Source organism: Chinchilla lanigera, unplaced genomic scaffold (genome assembly GCF_000276665.1).
Source record: "Chinchilla lanigera isolate Chin_1 unplaced genomic scaffold, ChiLan1.0 scaffold00020, whole genome shotgun sequence".
Classification (NCBI taxonomy): domain Eukaryota; kingdom Metazoa; phylum Chordata; class Mammalia; order Rodentia; family Chinchillidae; genus Chinchilla; species Chinchilla lanigera.
The window spans coordinates 23,138,534-23,160,977 of NW_004955421.1; the positions used below are offsets into that span (position 1 = coordinate 23,138,534).

The window sequence follows — 22,444 nt, forward strand, 5'->3', positions numbered from 1 at the left end:
GTTCCCTGAGCAGCTAAGCATAGATGACTACACTGAGTGTTCTGACAGAATCTGAGACATTATTCCTAACCACTGAGCAGCTGCAATCACAACAGGGGGATGTGGTGCTCACACAAAGAACAGCTAACTGTGTGAGACAGTGTATGGTGGTGTGGTGTGGTCTCAGGGATATGGACACCCATAGCTTTTAGCATGCAGGAAAAGAAGTCACTAGAGAGATTAAGAGGGGGAAGGTAGAAAATTAAGGGGGAAACTTAGATATATTTACATCATATATGTAAAAAAGATGCAGCTTTCTTCACTGGCTGATAGAAAGTAGGCAAAGAAATTGAAAGCTAAGAACTAGGAACTTGTTTAAAAGATTCATAATCTTGGAGCATGCTATTTCAGCCAGACAGTGAGGGTTTAAGAATTGAGAAAACAGCAAAGAAAAAGAGACACAAATATGAACTATGTTTTCAAGAAATGTCAGGGAGGCTTGGCCTAGTGGCATACGCCTGTAATTCCAGCATACAGGGGCTGAGGCAAGAGGATTGCTGTGAGTTTGAGACCAGCCTGCAGTACAAATTGAATTCAAGGCAGCCTGAACTGCATAGCGGCAGTACAATGGTTAAAAAAGAGACCATTTCCATGATAGAGGACAATGGCTGGTATGGTGTGTCTTGACAATGAGGAGGAAGCCACAGAGAAGGGAGGGTTGGAGTTGTTGTGAGAAAGTGACTTGATACAGCAGGGCTGCTGGGGTTAGAAGCTTGAGGTAAAAAAAGGGAGGGACTTTCTCTACAGCACAGGAGCAAGAAGAGGATGCAAGAAGCAGCCACACTGTAACGTATACAGACAGAAGATAGAACCCCTAACAATATACCTGCCCTAGGTCAACCTCCTGGAATGAGAGAAAAATAAAAAACCCTCAGAAGTCAAGGAGGATGGGCAGGTTTGAAACAGCCATTACGTGGGAATCAAAGGAAATGAAAGAAACTTCTAAGCATCAAGGGGAGTTCAACTGAATGGTACAATAAACAGTGACCTTCATCCTAACTGCAACCTGGTGCTGGAGTTAAAAGAATAAATGAAATATCATTCAATCATTGCTGTCTTGCAAGAGTTGAGTGTTTAGAAGGAAAGGCAACTACGTGGTAAATTTCAGAGCAGAAATATGCCCAGGATACTGTAAGACCACGGAGGTGAGGAAACTGTACCAGCTCAGGCAGATGCAAGTGAGAAACAGAAAAACTCGACAAAGAAGGTACAAACAACAAGAAGTTTTGAGCTGAGTTCTGGAGAATAAATAATCCTACTAATGTGCAGGAGAAAGCATGGTTGGGGAAGGCAAAGGTATTCTCTCCAAGTGGAAGAGAATGAGGAAGGGCACAGAAATAAGGGTTCTCAGGATACGAGTGGGGCACTGAAATAATGGGAGTACTGTTAGAATGGGGAGTGTGCAGCAAAAGAGATCAGTGGCCACACTTGGAGGATGTGCAGATATGAGATTGGTTTGAACATTTTCTTGTAAGTAAACTGCCAACACTGAAAAACTGCAGCAGGAGCAGGGACAGAGTAAAGCAGAGCATGTGGTTAGAACAGAAGCTGAATATCCATCCTTGCAGCCTCATAGGAGAATGAGTCGGTAAAGATGCAAACAAGATAACATTGAAACATGTTGACAACATCAACAGAGATTATTGACTAATGTAGGAGATAAAAAAAAGAAAAGTATAAAAATTACTTCCAGGTTTTGTGGAAGATATAATAATGAACTAAGATAGTGAGCACAGAAGGAAGAATTACTGGTGAAAATGGTTGAGTGTACTTTTAGCATGATGTGGTTTGCCTTTAAATCATATAATTTAAATTCAACAGAATTTAAAGTACTTACAGGAAATCTAGTTGGAGAGGTCAAATATATGAGTCTGAAATATAGGAACATCGTCCAGCAGCATCTATTTGTAACAGACTCAGCTGAGTGGTATTTTCTAGCAAATCCATAGAAAATGAGAAAGGAGAGTGCAAGGTTTGGAGATCAAAGGTGGAAGAAGTAACTGATGGGAGCTGGGTATCATCAAGAACATTTCATGGAGACTAAGGTAGATGAGGAATTAATGCCAGAAGTGGGCTAGTAAAGGGAATGAAAGAGAAACTTTAGTACTTACTGAATGAGAAGGACAGAATTGACAGGGGAGGAAAATGAGCTCCAAGAGCAAGGTCTGAGTCTGAGTCCTTAAGGTTGGAGAATTTTGAATGAAGACATGTGGGTGAGGGTTCATATCTGACTGGATAACATGGGGGAAGATGTGAAATAGGAAGGAGGTGTATCAGATGGTGACGGTGAATTTTTAAGCTACAGCAGTGATGAGTGGAAAACAAGGGAAGAAGAGGAAAAGTGACTCAGGCACAGAAATGAACAAATGGAAATTTTCACAGAGCAAAGCTGCAGTGATCTATTATTGGACAGGTGAGCCATTTACTTCATTATGTGCTAGAGAAGAGAACAGGCTTCTGTTGAAGAATGATTCAGGAGTGGAAATGGTTGATATCATTGTGTCAACTTGAGAACTGGGAAGTTTAGAAGCTTAACTAAGTGACTCAGCAGGGGGCCAGGGTCCTCACTTTGTAAACATCCTGAGCTTGTGGAAGAGGAGGGCACAGGTTTGGTGTGGGCAGATAGCCTGCATACAACAGAAGGGCGGGAAAGCTCTCCCCGTTTCCGCTCTTGTTGTTTTTGCTATCTTCTGTCACCCTGTACTGTTGCCCCTCTGCCATGCTAGCCTGTCTTGCAGCCATCTGATTACTGATTGAAACCTCCACAAACTGAGCTAGATAAACCTTTCCTTCCTTAATTTTGGGCATCAGATATTTTGTTTCAGCAATGAGAGAAAAGTGACTGACACAGGAGTCATATTATCTTAACTGTTATCTAAGTTAAAATTTCTTATTGTCCACTCATTTGCCTTTTCTTTTTATATTCTCACTGTCACCATTCTCATCATTATTTTCCCAGTGTAGCTATTTTAGGAGATACCCTCAACATGATCCCCTTCATACCTCTTTCATTTCAAAATAATTATAAAGCACCTCCACTGTACATTTATAATATGCATTCTCTTTCATCTAGACTACCATAAAATCTTGCTTTCTTCTGGATTTTTTTCTTTTATTTCATTCTTGTTACTACACTTCTAGACTAGATTCTCATCATTTCCCTGCACCATAAAGGAAATTCTATAGACAAATAATGTTTAATTACATGAGTAAGAGAGTATATTCTTCTCATTTGTTCAAAGCATGGCTAAAGTCTACAGATTCTTCTTGTCTGGTTTCTAAGCCCACCTGCATGATATGTGGCTCTTCTGATTTTAGTAGGGTCAGCTAGTCTACCTGGTTTCCTCACACTACCTATGTCAAGTTTTGCTCAAGCCTCCATTTTTAACTCAGAAAAGGTAGAAATCTTAATTCTGTCTCTTTCAATGAGCATACTATGGAACATTGTGGAAAGAAGATAATTCATATTTATCTCTTGGTTAATCAGTACTTACATAGTATAGGGTGTATAGTGTAGGATATAATTATTTTCCAGCTGTTTTACCCACATCACCTTTCCAATCTGAGTTCCCTGACTGTAAGAACTCATATTCTGCTTTCCTGAATCCTTTTGGAAACTATTTCTTATATGTAATTACAAACATTCTTAAAATTTAATAACATCTTGTACTTTCTTATCATCAACAAGGAATTTTCTAGCCAGGTCATTTCACAATAATGGTTATTAAAAATTAGATTTTTTGCATATATGAAAATTTAGAGATAAGTCTCAGTTTGGGGGTAGTTTAAAAACTTTAATGTTATAAGTCTTTAAATATGTTCCTGGGCTTATGTAATTATTGTTCATGAAACAGCACTGCTTTTACCTCATTTGCATTTGCTTTCTTATTTTAATGGAACATTTAAATCCCATGGTAACTGGTGGAATACCTATGCATTTTTTTTTTTCAAAAGCAGAGATTTCTACATTATTTACTAAGATTACTTTCTGTCCAGTGGAATTTTTCTCCAGTTTTCATTGAACCATATGTTGAACTAAAAGGAAGGTGTACATTTTCTTATTCAAGAAATTAAACACCATTGCTATTATAATTTAGGGCAGTATTTTTAATGATTATTCAGATACCATTCATACCTATCTCATTTAGTCGGCTCACAAATAGTAAATTACATGTACTATATATTTATAGGCTGGGGGGGTATTTAGAAAAATTCTGAGTATATTTTCCCTCCTCAGGAATTTTTAAATTTCTCTTAAAAGACTTTAATGTGGAAAAATTTAAATGTATACAAAAACTATGCAAATACTGCAATCAGTTTCCAAGTATCAATCATTCATCTTTACTTAGGATCAATTTATGGCTACTATCTTCCAGTGGACCCTGTCTACTTCCTTACCTGTGCCAATGGATTGTTCTGAAGCAAGTTTATGCTGTTAGTTTATTGACAAGTATCTCAGTTTATATGTGTAAAAGAGTTAGATTCTTTTTTAGTAACATAACCAAAATATCATTATCACATCTAAGAAATTAATAACCATGCCTCATATTAACAAATATCTGGTGAGTATTCATGTTTTCCCTGATTGTCTTATACTTTGTCTTCTCCAATGTATTTGTTTGAATCTGGACATATAAGGAATTACGTGTGTTAAATAAAAGTACTGTAAGTCTCTGAACTCAGTTGTCATAGGTATAAATTAAGCATCCTTAATCCAAAAATCTGAAATCTAGAATGCTTCACAATCTGAAACTTTTTGAGAATAAAGGAGGAAATACCATCTATGAAACGTTACTTCATGTACAAAATTATAAAAAAAAGTTTGAAATTACCTTCAGACTATAGGCATAAGGTATATAGAAAAAAAAGAATTATGTCTTTTGATTTGAGCCCCATTTTCAAGATATCTCCTAATGGATATGCAAATATCCCCAAACTGAAAACAGTGCACACAATCTGAAACCCTTCTGGCCTCAAGCATTTTGGATAAGCAATACTCGACCTGTAGCAAAAGTAATGTAAGAAAAAAAATAAAATCAGTCTACATTAGTAGGTTCACATGCTCACTCTGAGGTTTAGGATTTTATGAGTAGCAGCATTTGACTCATTTAAACAACACTGACGGGCAGACACAGACCTCCAACCTATACTGTTTGTAAATTTAACTGGGACCAAAGTTTGTGTGTCACACATGGAACTGAAACTCTTTAGCCATGCATTTTTTAACTCTTCCTTATTCTTAAAAAAAAAGTGAAGTAACTAATTTTAAGCATTAGCTTTTACCACTAGTTTTATGGAAAACATGATCAGTTTCTTATTTTGTATTCTACTGATAGTGTGATAGCTTGTTATAGAGCACCATTATGTACAGACAATGTGTACATACACAGAAACGGAGCCTTGTGTATTTACACTAAACCCCCACACTAAAATTAAAACAGAAAGACCAAAGAAGCGCCAGACATATGAATTCACACAATTTAATATTTACGTTTATATATTTATATTTGTTCTGTTTATCTGGCCCACATATTTATTTTCACCTCCTGCCTGAACACCACTGAGAATTTTCATAAAACATGCCTTTTCTCTAATTCTTTTCTATGATCAATACAAAAATAAAACAAATTGAGAAGAGAAGGCCGTGCCCTCCTAACCCCCAAACCGGAAGAAGAAATGTCACTTGCCATTCATTTCCAGAAAGTATCTTGCATTCATTAGCATTCGGCCTTGAGGTTTCAGCTCTAGCTGATTGAGAGAAGGAGAGACATGTCAGAACGTGAAGCCAGCCCAGGGCTCAACGACATCACAACTGGCTACTTGGGTGCAGCAGGAGATTTCTAATACAGAAACAATCATCGCTCTTTTCACTTTACTCAAGCTCATTATCATCAGAAGAGTGCCACGTCTGTGAGGACAGCCTTCCTTTTATTGTAATACCTCGGCAGCTCATTCATTTTACTTGGAGATCAAAATTTACATAAAGAAACAAAATTACAAATAGATTCTGTTTAGTTTTCTTGCCTTGTGATGTTGATGCTCTGAAGAACTATAAAATGTATACCCTTATCTTAATCACACCCAAAGCATCCCAGGGACCAGGACTAGCTCCCTCGGGGGAAAATAGGACTTTTAGATGAAAAGTAAATCCTGTGTATGCGGCCTGCAGACCCTCTTCCCTTCTGCTTGTGGTGCATATTGAGGTAAATCAGAGTAATCATTAGGGATAGTTTTTTTGTTTTTTTTCACAGGGACAAATTATTTCCTTAAAAAGTACTGGATGGTCTGCTAAAAGAAATTGTAAATAGGTTGATCTGAGAAGAGATTATATAGTATATACGTGTATATTATAATATACATTTGAGTATTATGTAGACTGGACAAAGTGCCATTTTAAGAGACAATACAGGGTCTCATATAATCTGACAACAAAGAAAGAAAAGAAGAAATCCAGGACAACCCGAATACCCTCTAATATATGAAACCATCACACTATGCCATTCATAGACTAAAAAAAAATTGAGAAAGATGACAGTTTTACTGATAATCACATCTGTGGGCTAACTAGAGTAAGTGAGAAATAATCAAATCTACCTGCTGAACCCAGGGTTGAATCTGAACCATGACTAAATAATTTCCTGGCTCTATGGTCCTGTGTGAGTCGCTAAGCCTTAAAGATCTTTGTTGGGAAGAATCAACACTATAGTAACACCAATGTCGCAGCATCACTGCTATTAAGATTTATGATAGAAAGGGCTTGTGCTGCGTAGCCAACTATAAATTCTCATGTAAGTTTAAACAGATCAAAGAGAAGTGCTCTTGACTATTGACTATTGTGTCCACTTATTTTACTGTAGTTCGTGGAATAAGTAGTAAAACTTGGAGTAAATAAAGGTGAGGAGTTAGGGGTCCATTCCCAAACGAAGTGGTGAAAAATCTATACCAGGTGAACACAATCTTATCAATACTCAGGAACTGTAGTGATGGAGGAAATTAAACCAGGCAGGCCCTGCATAAACAACACCCTCCAGAAGTGATGCTTTATGATGTTTTGAGAGTGAACAGGAATTAACCATGCCAACAGATGGAACCTTGGGAAAGGAGAAGCAAGCCTCACTGCAGTGTTTGGAAGCAGGATGGTGTCTATGAGGATGAGGGACAAATTTGAGAAAAAAGTGTTTCTTAGAGAAATTAATGTTACGAAAGCAGATTTCAAGGGGCTGAGGGTATAGTGTGGTGGTACAGCATTTGCCACGCATGAACAAGGGCCTGCGTTTAATCCCCAATGCTGGAAAATAAATCACTTGGAGAAAGTAGATTTTAATAGAAGCAAGGGAAAATATAGACTCAAAATAACTTGTTGGCTCTTAAAATAAAAGTAAGTAAAAGTAAGAACTGAAAAACTCTGAAGATTAAAAATAAGAGAAGTGCGCTAGTTGGTTAGTGGAGATCTGGGCTTATTATGGCACTTTGTCCTGGCACCTTCTACACGTCACCCTACACTAAAAAAAAAGTGGAATGTCTGATAAGAAAATCAACAAAAACCTAGGGATGGAATCAAATGCAACTTTAAGAGATAGAAACAGAAAAGCAAGCTGCATATCTGGGAAGTTTAATTAACAAAAGCATAAAAAAGAAACTTACTATCCTTCCTCATTGAGAAAGAAACACGAATAGAATCTTAGCTTAAAACTTAGGGAGTTGTGACTCTTAACAAAAAGCAAGAAAGTAGAAAATAAATGGGAATGGAGGTTGTAGGTACTGGGGGAGACTTACGGTCCCTTGTCTGTTTTCTCTTCTCCCCAAGCCAAAGGTTCTACACTCTGGGCCCATCTGCGGGCTCACCCCTCTTTATCTTCTCTGTAAACTCCTTGACACTCAGTTAAACATTTGTGATACTGTCTGGTTCTTTAACCATTTCCTACTTGCCTAAGCAGTTACCCAACTGGAGCTTTGGGCCCATGATCCCTTTCCCCAAGCTGCATGCCGAAATGTTCAATGGATACTGCCACATTACCCAGACATATCTAAATATGGGGGCCTTTAAAAAGTAAATCTTGGCACGTATTTGTCTTTTAAGATTGTTTTAGTGATACAAGGAAAGATTCACATACTTTCTTTAAAAGTCCTTTCGCATACATCAAAAATATAAAACTAATACAGAAGTGTAGATTTTAAGCTTCTATCATCCTCATGTGAAATCTGTGACTTGGGAATATCTTGGGTGTATTTCTAAAACCTGAGTTATAGAAATCAAGAACAAACATATGAAAATGTGTTCTGGGTTTCTGACAGTGTAAGAGAAGGTATATATATATATATATAGTTTCATTTTGTACCCCAGACACTTTTATTAGAACTTCACATGCTTTCATATTTTATTTTTCCCTTTAGAATTTCTAAACATTTGCTACCCAAACAGTTTAAGATAAGTTTTCAAAAATTGGTGTGCTAACGTGAATTGTGGATGACACACTTTTTAGCATGAAGTAAAGTAAGTGAATTGATTCTGGTTGAAATAAAATTTATAGGAATTGATAAAGTACAGAGAGAGAAGACCAAACATGAAACAGGTCTTTTTTCTGTCCTATCACATTCAAATATGTTGGCAGATAGTAGTTAGGTTCCCCAATTAAGGGGATTTTGTAATATTTCCAAGATTACCTCAATAGTTCTAAATCAATAGCAATTTTTATAGCTTAGGAAACCTTCTTCACATTCCATAAGCAAATGTGTCAGTTCTGATTTGCATATGTCAATACACTTTATAGTCCATAATGAGTAATTGAGTGTTACCAAATCAGCAATCTGTTAGTGGTAGGGCGTCTGTTTGCCCAAAGCCACTGCAGTCACACCTTTAGGGTGACAAGGAAATTCTCAGTGAGTCACAGGCTATCATCATGATGCACGCACTCTAAACAAAGCTCCCAGCTCTGACTTTACCCATATTTCTGTCCTCCCGTTGTTCTTCCTGCATCTCTCAGCCAGCGAGTAGAGCTCCACCGTGGTTTCAGAGATGAGGTCCACGTTTTTGCCCTTCACAATGATCTGCATCACTCTGCCCTTGTTGATGTGGGCATCAAAGGTGCTGTCCCAGGGTGGGTACATGGTTGGCTTTTTCTGGATATACATCTGCCCGTTTTCTAGGGACAGAAATGTATGTTCTGATTATTCCTCCATTCTGCTCTAGAGACTAACAAAATAGCACAAAACTGAGACAACCATGGGCAAAACGCAGGTAATGCACTGAATTTTAAATGTGCAATGTAGCTAATTTGGGGATTAACCATATGATACTTTCTTGGATTGGAAATGTTCTTTCATATTCAACAGTTTCTTCTCTCACTTTGGGAGTGAGCATCTGAGCAAACAAACTTAAAAAAAACCTTTCATTGCTTTTGAGATCCTCCTTTGTTAACCTATAATGGCTTGGTCATATGACTGATTAATTTTATTGGCATCTGGTGAAAAAACAGTCAGTACAAAACTACTGTGTTCACCTGAAAGACACTGTGGCATCATTTAAAGTGTTCCTTGAAAAGGATATTTCAGTTTCTGCTGACCTAAATACACTCAGAGACAATAGTTTCTCAAACACAATGAGCCATTATTTCCTTCTGTAATTCTTGAACGAAGATGCATTTTACTTGTACTGTAAGCAATAGCTGATGAGTAAGTTAGAGAGGTGGTGCCCTTCACCATGCAGTCAGGGACATACACTACGGACTTGAATGTGGGGTGCAGGGGCAGGTAGGATGAGGGATGTAGTAAGGAGCAGGAGCTCTGGGCAGGACCAGTCTCTTTAGAAGTCCCCAAGTGACTGGGAAAGGGCTTACTAATGGGATTAAATCGTTTTGTCATAGCTTTCAGCCACATTGGATTTTCTATGCATTTTGTCCTTAATTATTTTAGAAGTAGAAAGGTGCTTCTATATTTGAGTGTTTGCGTCTTGTGATAACAAACACATTGTGTGGCAGACTTAGCATTTCATAGACATTGATATAGCAAAAACGAAGAAAAGCAGGGATGTACAGCAACTCTATCCCCCCTTGGTCCCTTCTCTGCAATGCACAAAGTTAAACAGAACAAGTGTTTGGCGTGTGTTAAATTAATATTTATTTTGAGGGGATACAGAGAATTGAACAAGCTGAAACTGTAAATTTTAGGTAAACTTGGCTTGTATAAGTATAAATCATAGCACTGTTAAGGATGAAATAGGAAAGGGAAGATTTTTCTATGGCTTGGCACAAAAAAACTTTATAGACTGGGCTCTTTTGAAACCAATGGTAATGTTAATGATTACAGTAACATTTTATTTCCACAGACTTGAAGCTTCCTCATCAAATATTTCTTTCCCATGGTAACCATTCTCCAAGCCAGGAGGAAGGGCAAAAACCCCCAAGGCAAGCAAGTCGTACTCCATCCATTCGGTTTGTAATTACCTAAAAGGAGGCTCAGGACCCAGGATCTTGTCTGCACAGGGGCTGCTGCTGTTTTCAGAAAGCCACAGCGCTGTGGCCTGTTTGTCCCTGTTATGTTGACTCATCACAAAAAGTGTGGCCTCATTTCCCAAAGATTGAAGCATGTTTAAATTCTGCAGAAGTCATACTTGAATGGCAATGTTCTAAGCAATTTCGCTTCAGGACACAACCAAAACAAAAATCAAAAACAAAAACAAAAACATCTCCAAACTCCAGAAGCTTAATCTTGTGGAAGAACAGTTTTCTTATTTTTTGACAGTGTCTTTTGATCCACATAACCGATTAGACCAAGTTCAAAGGCAAGGCCAAAAGAAGAAGAAGAAGGAAAAAGGTTCTCAGGAGGCAAATGTCAGTGAGACCTGAGGTTGTAAAGAGAAGGGGATCTAGGAGCCCCATTAAGTCAGAAGCAGCTTTGAAAAACGCAGGCATTTCCCACTTCAAAGATGTCTGTGACATTTGAAAGGGTTTAGGTTGGAGCAAGTGGCATTCTCACTTTTTAACTAATCAGGAGAGAACTCTGGGCAGAAGGGGAATCAAGATGATTCAGTCTCCTTGGCTTTGATGTCCTCAGAGTGGGCCAGAGGGATGGAGTCAGCCATGGAGAGAAAGGGCTTTTGCTGGGCTCAGGCAGGATCCAGCATAGCAGGACTGAGAACCCGAGAATGCTAAGTATCCAGCTCGAGGTTCTGAACGTAGAATAGCTTTCTCTTGGAGCTGCCATTCCCCACCCCCAGGCCATTTTAGGACCAGCCTAGAAAGTAGAACAGGCTTCTCAGTATTCCCAGTGCCTCTCTCCCTTGTACCTTGCTTTATTTTCTTCACAGCACATATCACTACTTTCTGTATTACATTTTTGGTTTTCTGTCTCTCTTCCGCTGTGGGAATAGCTCTGAGGGGAAGGCACTCTTTCCCAGCTGTTTGGTTTATTTGTTTGTTTACCTCTCGGGTCTAACCTCAGGGCTCTCAGAGCAGACTTTCCATGGACATTTTCCTGGTGAATGAACTGTGATGGGTTCTCTGGTTACTGCAAATCTGCCTGATGTGAGTCAGACTTCTCTACAGTGTGTCTTTACATAGGAAATAGGAAAAGTTAGTGGGCTGGGAGGTCTTGCAAACTGGGAAGGATGGCAACTTCCTCCTACTTTTCCTTGCAAAGTCTGTAAGAACTGTAAAATGCACAGGTAATGATCAAGTGAGTGGAAGCCGGTGAAAGTGATCGCCTAAACAGTCCCTGCACACTAGGACTGTTTTCACAGAATGTTCCCCACGCACACAAGGAATCCTGGGAGCTGTCACACTCCCCCACCCCGTGTGAACTGCCTGTGGATATGCACATATGACAAAACGTGATTATTCTCTCATTTGTTTAGTCTTACTAAGTGCAAATTACTAATATTTGGATTTTAATTAATAATTACAGTTGCTTCACAATCTTCATCTATGCTTAACCAGGGAGGCAGCAAGAGGCCTTTAGAGTTGACTCCAAGAACTTACAAAATCAGGAAGTTGTGTGTGTGTGTGTGTGTGTGTGTGTGTTATGTGGGACTGAACCCAGTGTCTTCTCACTGAGCCATATCACCAGCCCTTCTTATACTTTTTAAATTTTGAGGCAGGGTCTCACCTAATTGCTAAATTGCTCAGGCTGGACTAGAACTTGTGACCCTCATATCTTAGTCTCTCAGAGTGCTAGAAATACAGGTGTGCACTACTACATCTGACTCAGGCAGTCTTAATCTACCTACAATCACCTAAAGCCATCAGGTTATACATATAAGGTACGCATAGTCTATAGAATACAGGAGAATATATATGTCACGTATATATGTCATATATATATTTATATATATATATAACTTTTGCTCACCAGGTTTCTTTTCCATTATATCCTGATGTAATTTCTTCAACACAACCTCCTCCTTATCCTTACTTATATAGGCAAAATGGTACATTGGGTCACCAGGTTCTGGCTTAAAGTGTCTTGGCCTGACTGGGCAAGCATCTCCTGAACTGGATGACCTTGAAAGCTCTGGGAAGTGTTCCTTGAGCCTTCTCCCCACCACACTTACCTGATTCAACATACTCTTTGACAAGCACAGCGCAGTAAGGGTTCACAGCCTCCCCCTGACAAGACTGGCAGGACCCACAGTCAAAGTTGGACAAACCAATCCGAAGAAATGGTGACATGATTGCTCCCTGGAAAATAACAAAAAGCAAATACTGTTTGTGGGCTACAAAGTGTATTATTTTTGGTGTTCCATGTCCACTTAACCAGTATTTTACTACCGACAGCCACAGCCTCAAATGGGCCAACTATCCATCTCAACAAATGCTTTTATTTCCTCTTTTGCAAAGTATTTTGCAAAGTATACTCACAGACTGACTGGCCTTAAGATGTGGCTTTCTGGAATTCTGCTCCAACCCTGCTGTTGAGAACTAAACAGTTAATTCCACTCCACCTAATGGAGTTATCTTTAATAGCTGCAGAATAAGGCAGAAGTTTTCCAGCATTTTATTTCTCCTGGTATTTAGCTGGTGCCCAAGAAACAACATACAGTAATGAGAAAATGAGCTTATAAAGAGTGGGTCTATTTTAGTCACACTAGTTAAATATGACACCGCAAAATTCTTACACGGTCTATTTATGTGTGTAATGGAATTGGCTCTAGGCACTTAGCAGCTGATCCTTATTTACTTTGGATATTTTCAGAAAGGTCTGCTTTCTTCAGCCACACAGGGCCATGTGCACACGGGTGCGTACACACACACACACACATGCAAGAAACCTTTGGATATTATAAACCACCAAAAAGTACCCTACATCATTGACCACTAGAGACAGTGCCTTATTGCCTAAAGATAAACAAAATACATCGTAAGTACCAAAAAGCCCCCCAACTAACAATTACATTTTCTTAAAACCTAATGTAGTGTTTGCTCTTGATTCCAAGACTCTGGTCCGATTCTTCACCTGCTCTTCCATATTCTTTGCTGTGGACATTTACCTTGCTTAAACACCTTTTTTTCCCACTTCTTCACAAGATCTTCCTTTCTGAAACTGTCAGGCAGTATTTAGTGAAAATGTAATCTCCTTGCTTCCTCTCCTTTCTTGAAGCATTCTTTTCTCATGAATTTTTCCAAACTTTCTGAAGTAAACCAAAGCTAACACCAATAGACACTTGGCTGTCTCCTTTGCCTTTGTGCAGAGGAAGAAAAAACTATTTGTACTAATAGGAACTCAGAACTGAGAATCAGTAACATTACTAGAAATCTTGGGCCTCTAACAGCTAATCTACAGAAAGCTTAAGAAATCTCCCATGCTCTCAAATTAAATACAAGAAAAAGAAAGAAAGAGAAATCTCTAAATACTCTCAACTGCTGGTTTTCCTAGATAAATTTTGAGCCTGCAGAGAGGCAAAGCAGGAGCTTTGAAAGGTGTGGTTAACTTCCCAGATATTAATAAAACCCTAATTTTCTGCAGGTTTTTTGAGGTTAGGCTGAAGGAGGTGGTGGTGTAAACATGACTTTTCGGGCCCTCTTCATCTCTGCAACATTTTCTGTGCAGACCACACTGTTGAACTGCAACTAGATGGCTTCCGGCTTTGTCTTCAGAGGACCACTCTGCCTTCTGAGTTCAGTACTCTTGGGCGGGAGCCAGGATAGCCACGAAAGTTCCCCAAGAGGACTTCTCCGAGAGCGTCCTCATCCCTGAGCCATGTGGATCTTTTATCTCTATTTCTGCACTCATTAGGAATGGGCCCTGAGATCTCCTCTCATTCACAGGAATGTAACCATGTGTGGACTTCTGAGGACTTCTGAATAAAAGTGTTTACTTCTGATTTGAATCTGGAAGGATTGCTGACTCATGGAGACTGAGTGACAACCACTCTGACCTTTGGAGCCTCGTCACTGCTATTTCCAGGTTCCGTTCCTAATCAGGCAGTGTCAGCCCCACAAGCACCTCAGGAATAGACGGACCTCTCTGTGGTTACCAGGGTATCTACGACAGGGTGTGAAGGAGCTGTGGGGAAACCCTCTCTCTTCCTGAAGGTCTTGCTTAGGTGTCAACGACTTCTCATTTAACAAGCAATGCAGATTCAATTGCATTCCATTAGATTCACTTGCACAATTCTCTTCCCCATAAGCACTTCAACAATTTACCCAAAGCATATATCTCTTTGATAGCTAAGTCAGTTTCTTTCTTTTTATTATCTTTTATTAGTGCATATTTGTGGTACATAATGTTTATATTCTTTATGGGAAGTTGGTACAAGGTCCGGTCTTGGTGATGTGATCTATTATATATTTTAACATCTAGAAGACAGAAGTGGCATTTGTGTGGCTATATCTCAAGAACCAAGAAGGTGTGTAATCAGCATGTGAGGATGGAATTACCATAAAAGATTTCTGTGGGCCGCCTTGTTGGGCCCAGAGCTGATGGTAGGAGGGGGGATTTCCCTGGGTGTAAAAATAGAAAGGAGAGTTCCTTGTACACAAAACTATGAGTGCTGAAACAGCATGCCTCACGCCTGAACTTGTGCACTGACCTCTGAGCACTGTGAATTTCCAGCAATACCCTGTATACTGCCTAGCCACAGTAGGCTCACACTTCCCAGAAACATGTCCATAACGGGACCGAATGGTCAGACTGCTTCTAATAGGGCTGGGACAGGTCCCTCCAATGCATCTCAGCTGAGCAATGAAATCACACCATCAATTCTCTCCTGTCGCCTCCCTATACACCCACCAAGTACTCACTTGGCCCTGTAGTGTAAGCACTAGAACCCCTTTCACATCTGCCCCTTATTTTACTTTGCCAGCAGTGACCTGTGTCATCACTCAGCCTGTTTGCATTGCACCTTACCCTCCTGCCTCATTCTCCACTTGCTTTATCTCCTGCCCTCCCTTCTCCTCAGCTTCCTTCATTTTTGCTTCACCTTAATTCTGCACTGCCTCTTGTATGGTGCACTATGCAATTTGCCTTGTATGTCTGTCAAGTCTTGGACATTTCTCTTTCCCCAACATCACCATGCTATAGGCTGAACCATCTTTTTTAGGATCTTGAAGAGCTGCCACTGTTTCTCCATGCTCCATAGCTCTAGAGTTTTAATAAAATGCATCCCCCTGGAATGTCTTCCTAACTCAGTCCGTCCTTTGCTCCGCTGACCTCCTCAGTCTGCTCAGTGTCTCTCTCTCTTGAATCCTTTCTTCCTCCTCTTCCATCACCTCCTGTTTACACACCTTGGTGGGATTTTCTCTGCCCCCCATGGCTCCCTGACTACAATGCTATACAGAACATGCCACATGTATGTGTCTTGCTGCTGCCATTTCTGAAGTCTGCAACAGGATACATACTGTGACTCCTGCCCTGAGCCTGTATCTCCAGCTCTTAGCCATTACATGTGGGGACTTAGCAAAATCCCATGAGGATGTCTCCTACTTAATCTTTGAGAAGCCTCATATACTCAGAAGAGGGGCTTGACTCCAACTACAGAATCTCTCTAGTTTTATCCATAATGTACTTGGTAGAAACCCCCTCCCCCTCATGCTAGCAGTGACCTTACTTCCCTCTTCCCTAAGGAATATAAAGGATTTCTTCCACTAGCCCATCCCTTGGGGCATGTAGTCCGCTTGTGCAGTGGGGGGAAAAGACAGTGCCTGTGCTTACACTATCATGTGTCCCTACAGTGCCTTAGTAGATGTAATGATTTATATCTGTCTGCCTTAACAAGTCTGTAGATCCTGAGTACAAAAACCATGACTTAACAATCCATTTGCTTCCTGAGTCAACTCTCCTCAGATATGTTGACATACTCACTGTATTTTTGCTGCAGAAGTTAATTTTCAAAAGCAACACTTCACATAATCTCTTAATCTCATTTATTTGTTTTACCTGCAAAGATGTACAGTGGTCAAATTAAGCAACAGACAGTTGTGGAGGAAATCAACAGCAAAGGAAACATCCCAGCGCTTGTAACAGACAGAAGATCAATGCCCTTATGAACTCAGCTGCTGGAGTTATTTAATCTCTTTAAGCCTGTTCTCTCATTTGGAAAGCACTGCTATTACCGCTAGTAGTCTCAAGGGCTATGAGAATTAGAGGGGCAAATACACATAAGATACTTAGAATGGCGCTAGCACATAGTAAACTCAATAAATGTTAGTTATTAGTATTATAGCCCTGATATATTTTCTAATGGGTCTTCTAGACTTTGTTGATATGTACCAAATAGGCAGGAGGAGAGTAGAAATAGCCTTTTAAGGGTGTATCTGGATGAATTATATTAACTTCTTCTCTGCTCTGCTATCAAGCTCCTGTAAAACTCTACATATATCTCCCATACAGTGCTTACTAGCCTCAAATACAGTCATCTCACTGATGGCACTTAGCGTGATGGATATCAGGAAAATCCATCCAGTCTTCCACGTTTTTGCTATCCGAGGTGCAAAATACTATCATAACATGTACTTGAAACCTGCAAAAAACTTATGAGTTTAATGCTTTCACCTTTAAATGTGATCTCATTTGTTTTTGACATATAGCTTTGATACAGGTATATGATCAAGTATAATTGCTCAGCAGGGTGCTCTGGGTCAGGGATTGAGCTCAACTGAGAATTCTGGTCTCCTGACTCACTGGGCATTAACCCACTTACCTACACTGACTCATCCTCTACATGTCGAACCCCCCACATTCTTTTGTGGTTATGTTAAGGTAGGGTATTCATGCACCCAATCCCTAGGAGGACACATTTCCTAGAACTAGAAAGCAATGGAAGTTCTATAAGCTTTCATTAACTGAAAAAAATATCAAGAATTTTCTTCTTTTGCAGCAACTGAAACAAAAATTACCATAGTTCTTTATTTTATTTTATTGCTTTGGAACTGAGGATTGAACTCAGGGCCTATATTTTATTTTTTATTTTGAGATAGAGTCTCACTAAGGCTTTTAAGTTTCCCAGGCTGGGTTTAAATTTATGATCCTCTTGCTGGGAGTGTAGCTCAGTGGCATAAGTGCCTGCCTGGCAAGCACAGGTCCTGAGTTTGATTCCCAGTACCAAAAAAAAAAGTAAAATAAGTTTATGATCCTCCTGATTCAGCCTTCCAGAGTTCTAGGATTACTGAAATATGCCACCATGCCTACTAAAACATTGGACAGCATTTTCTTTTTCTTTCTTTCTTTCCTTTTCTTTCTTTCTTTCTTTCTCTCTTTCTTTCTTTCTTTTTTGAGACAAGGTCCTGCTAAGTAGTTCAGATTGGCCTTGAACTCACTATGTAGCCCAGGCTGGCCTCAGACTCACAGTGATCATCTTCCCTCAGCCTCCCAAGTGCTGGGATTACAGGCATGCACTACCATGCCAGGCTCCAGCAGCATTTTCATTGCTTTAATTCACTTGGAAATGTCTCAGTAATGGGAAGGTGTCACAATAAAATAATCACTTGTGTCAAAACCTCTAACGCATAGAAGAAAGAATGTAGGGTAATAAGTAGTAAACTTGGGAATGAGAGAAAAACATTCATTGGTTTACAATTGCATTTGCTTTGCTAAACTGGACAAACATTGGCTTAGTAAAGTTTGGCAAATTAAGCTGCCTCTATAGTTTTTACATTTATTTCTTTATAAGGCCAAAAGGTATCTTAGGTAAAAGTGACTGTTATAAAACGTGATTCACTGCTACTAAAAGTAACATATAATAAAAAGCAATTTTCCTTGCAAAGTGCACATAAGGAAGATGGTAACTAGTGAAAAATAGCATAATTTGAGTAGTATTTTACTGTTTCTGACCTCTGTGAAAGTACTATAATAAAAAGAGCCAAGCTAAATATGAGCCTCTTGCCTGCAAACATGGATTCAAAAATGAATGGAAACAATACATAAAAGCTGAAGAAATATTTTAAGATAACACAATAATGAAAGGAACAGAAGCCTAAGGATCAGTAATCCGTTGGAATGAAGGGGGATTTGCTGGCAGAGACAGCCCTGTCCTCCTACCTGCAAATGTTAGCAGGATCCCCTCCCCCAACCATGACCTCTGTAAACACCCCACAACAGTGCCAAGCAAACCTAAATATAGAAAATAAAGCTCATGAAGTGACACTGTTAACACTCTGATACTAACTTTAATGTGTGACACGAAAGCAGAGATCTGATCGAATTACTCGTCCCCAAGAAAACTGTTCCAACCTTTGTGGTGTTCAATCATAACTCTTAACCTTCCTTAAAAGCCTTCATATACGGGTTTCATCTTGCCCTTCCCACACCACAGGACTCTGAAGGGGCCCCATCCTGTCTGCATTAGTCTGCTGAATACGCTGTGGGGTACACCTCTGGTGCTGTTTATGGGATTCCTTTGTTCCCAGTGCCCTGTCCATCTCCACCCATTCACAATTTGCCATCTTTCAAATCTCTCATCCCTCATGGGCCTGTTATTTACTGGCTCATTCAGAATTCCTCTCCTTCTCTGTCTGCTCAGTTCAAGCTAATCACTTCCCCAACTTTTTCCATGATAAAAACAAGAAATGTATAATTGGTTCCTTTCTTATAAGACTTCTTATATAGTGGTATCTTGGTTCACAAACTTCATTCTTTCCATGATTCTGGTTACAGAATTTATCCCATGATTCTGGTTGCAACTGAACTTCAAGTATACTATGAAACAAATTTTGTGACTAAACTTGTGGAAAGAATGAAGTTTGTGAACTGAGGTACCACTGCAGGTAGCTAAGTAGGAAGCTCTGAACTTTTGTTTCTACTTTGGAACGGCTGTGTCTTACTTATCTTTGCTCCTGGTTTAGTTGTCATTGGCAGTATAACAGGTGACCTTAAAATGTAAATACCAGTCATTTACTTGCTCAGAGTTCTGTGCCTGTAACTTGAGCTGTGCTGAGTTGGATGGGTCATCTCCATTCCACAAGGTATCAACTAGGGTCACACAGGTCTGAAGTCTCAGCAGGGCCAGCTGGGCCAGAGAAGCCTCTCTGTATGGAAGCTCCACGCTGGAAGTTAAGAGAGGGACTTCAAGGCCTTTTGAGGGCCAAGCAAATTAGACAAAGAACAACCAAAACATTTCTCCTGCACTCAGTTATTCAAAGCAGATTTAGAACCAGGTCTGCCACAGGGGGTGGGAAATAAGCTCTACTGATTAGAAGACCTGTAGCAATTTGTGACTCTTTTAAATAGTTTATCATGCCTATCCTCAAAAGTGCTTAACATTATGAACTGGACATAGATGGTCAAGAAATATTTTTGAACTTCAGTGAATAAACTCAACATAGGACTTCTGCGTTAGATTCAAGTGTGATGTTTCTAGACTACTAGTTTTCAAACTTGAGTGTGCAAGAGAATCATATATCTTGTACATGCAGATTCTGGGGCTTCTCTTCCAGGAGTAAGGAGGGAGCTGGGACTCAGGGTTCTGCATTTCATAAATCACCCATGTGACCAGTGGTCCTTGGGACACACTTGGGAAATTCTGGCACGGATGCATTCTACTATAAAATGAAGATTGGCATGCTTACGATAAGATATGTGTACTTACTGTAACAAAGGTTATGATCACATTTTATTTCAAAATACAGCTTGAGGGAAAGTATGATTTATGACATGACTTTAGAAAATCCTATGAAGTAGACAATATGTTGCTAGATGCTTTAAATAACCATACAGTGGTAATGTGATTAACTCTTATGGGCATTTTGGCATATGTTTGCTTTTTAGATCTTCCTCCTTGGTAACTGTCCATGGACAGGACAGCTATGACTGTTATCTCCACTGCCCCTGCTGTTGAAGTGACAGGGAAGGAAGAGGGGGAGCAGGTGAAGGGCAGCAGGGGAGCTGGGCCAGGTGTAAGAGCCTCATGGAGAGACTGGACCCTGCAGGCTGCACATCCTCTGGAGCCCCTGCCTGTCTCCCCTGCATTTCTCGTTCCTCTAAGGTGCCTGACCAGCTGCAGTGGGCAGACTGGCAGACTTCAACTTCTTTTCTCTTCAATCTGCAGGCAGAAGACAATATTTTCAGTATGGCATCCATGTGGGAGCTCTAACTGGAGGTCACCAAGTGTGACCCCTTTTCTTCACTTTGAAGAAACTTTATACCCTGGGTCTATAAACCTAAAAGCTGGGGGCACAAATAACATCGCCCCTTCTTCTCTCCCAGCTCAATCTGGCTCCCCCACTGCCACCACCTCAAGAAGGAATCCTTGTGACTTTTGTATCCGCTTACAAATCTGCTTCCTAGGCCAATGGACATGCCACTCAACACTGCTACTCTTAAATGTGCTCATCTGTAATGTGATGATAATAATGTTTACCTAGTGATATAATCTTGAAGATTAAATGAGATAACATATAAAAACTCTTAAGCCAAATGAATCTCTATTATATACATATATTCTAAATAGTCTCATGATTATCAGTGGGCTCACCTATGTGATCTGTAGACATATAGAGAGTATATCTAAACTAAGTCTCCACTACTTGCAAGACACAATGTTATTTTACAGACAAAAGCAAACGCTGTCAGTTAAGTGGGAATGCTTCCTTAGCATCTAAAAATCTTATTTTAAGTTTTATTGACAGAGTTATTTTAGATTTAACTAGGAAAAACAATGAAATGAATGAGTGTGTGTGGAGAAACGGATGTCAGGTTTTTGAGGCAATGGTGTAAGCAGGAGATTGAGAGAGGATTCTGAAGAGGAGTAAAAATACTCTTCAAATTTTGAGAAATCTCTGGAAAGACTTGGATTTCCATAGTCTATGAAGCGGTACATACAAAGATGCTGCCTTGCATAGGAAGCAAATTTAATTAATTTGAGGCTCTGTTCTTCGTATTACAATTTCCTCTGCATGAAACTGTGATCTTCTCTGTAAATCTGTTGTCTCATTGGCCCAGGAACTCTTTCTAAGACTTTTGGTGCTCTGTCTTCTTAACGTACGAACAGCATGCTTCTTCCTGCCAGGTAGGTACTTAGTAAGATAATGCTTTCCAGATAAAACCAGAACATCAACTTCAGGCTTGGGCCTAGGGTGCTTCTTTGAAAAAGGGAGACTGGCTTCCCTGGGCCTGGTGCTCCATCACCCTCCTTGCAGTGTACAAGTGGGCAGAGGAACCCAGGAATGACTGAGCACACGGAGATGTCGATAGATTTGAAAATGGGACAGACAGGATAAAAGCCAACTTAATCATTTACCAACTATACAGTCTTGGACAAAAGAGTTAATCTCTCTATGGCTACATTTTGATAGTAAACAGAATGTAATAGATCTACTTCCTAGGGGTCTCTGAAGAATTGGTCTATGTTTACGTTATGACGATTAAATGAATTAAACCACGGAAAATTCTTATCACAGTGTTTGATGGAAAAGGTAGCTGCTATGACCATGGAGGTTTCTTTTGAAATACCTTTAGAAGTTCTCTCTAATGAAAGTATGCTGGTAATTTCTTCCATGGATTATCTGACATGGCCCAGAAGAAACCTAAAACACTGAGCAAGTAGGCGAAGTGACACTCACCTTCCTTTCTGCCACTACTCAATCAGTACTTGCTGAGCCCGTGGCCATGTTGGAAAGCACAGTCCTGGGTACACAGAGTGAGATGGTCCCTGCTCTAGATAAGCCATGGACTTCAGAAGGGGCCACGCCTCTCCTGTACAGGGGAGGCTTTGAGGTCCTTTTATCCTATGAACAGAGTGGCTCGGCCAGTTAACATGAACTTTACATGAGTAGCTAACGCACTCCCTTCTTCACTTGTGTTGGGCTAGCACCACACCCCACTTCCTTCTGAGAGTGGGTAACGCTTTTCAAAGAAATTACAGTATTAAGTAGTATCACCACAGCGAGCAGAAGTAGCAGTGTTCAGTCTACTGAACAAGCTGACAGTGTTGTACTGAGTGGGACACGTGGACCCCTCTAAGTGCTAGCATGAGCAG

At 39.9% G+C, this 22,444-nt stretch overlaps 1 protein-coding gene and 1 long non-coding RNA gene across 3 annotated transcripts in view; one reads left to right on the top strand and one right to left on the bottom strand.

The window, feature by feature from the left end:
* Positions 1-13,058, bottom strand: part of Prkcq (protein kinase C, theta) — a 78,985-nt gene extending 65,927 nt beyond the window's left edge. Inside the window, exons 1-4 of one of the 2 annotated variants that reach the window (XM_005383869.2) lie at positions 12,894-13,058; positions 12,587-12,713; positions 8,983-9,182; positions 5,727-5,787 (exon numbers count right to left, since the gene is read on the bottom strand). In XM_005383869.2, coding sequence (XP_005383926.1) covers positions 5,727-5,787; positions 8,983-9,182; positions 12,587-12,704 — 379 coding nt within the window. In that variant the 5' untranslated portion in view covers positions 12,705-12,713; positions 12,894-13,058. Of the gene's footprint in view, positions 1-5,726; positions 5,788-8,982; positions 9,183-12,586; positions 12,714-12,893 lie in introns of those variants that run through there. The other variant, XM_013513782.1, reaches the window with a different exon arrangement.
* LOC102004716 overlaps positions 1-20,877 on the top strand; it is a 31,161-nt gene extending 10,284 nt beyond the window's left edge. Inside the window, exon 3 of the long non-coding RNA XR_260817.1 lies at positions 20,236-20,877. This is a non-coding gene — a long non-coding RNA (uncharacterized LOC102004716). The remainder of the gene's footprint in view (positions 1-20,235) is intronic.
* The last annotated feature ends 1,567 nt before the right edge of the window (positions 20,878-22,444 follow it).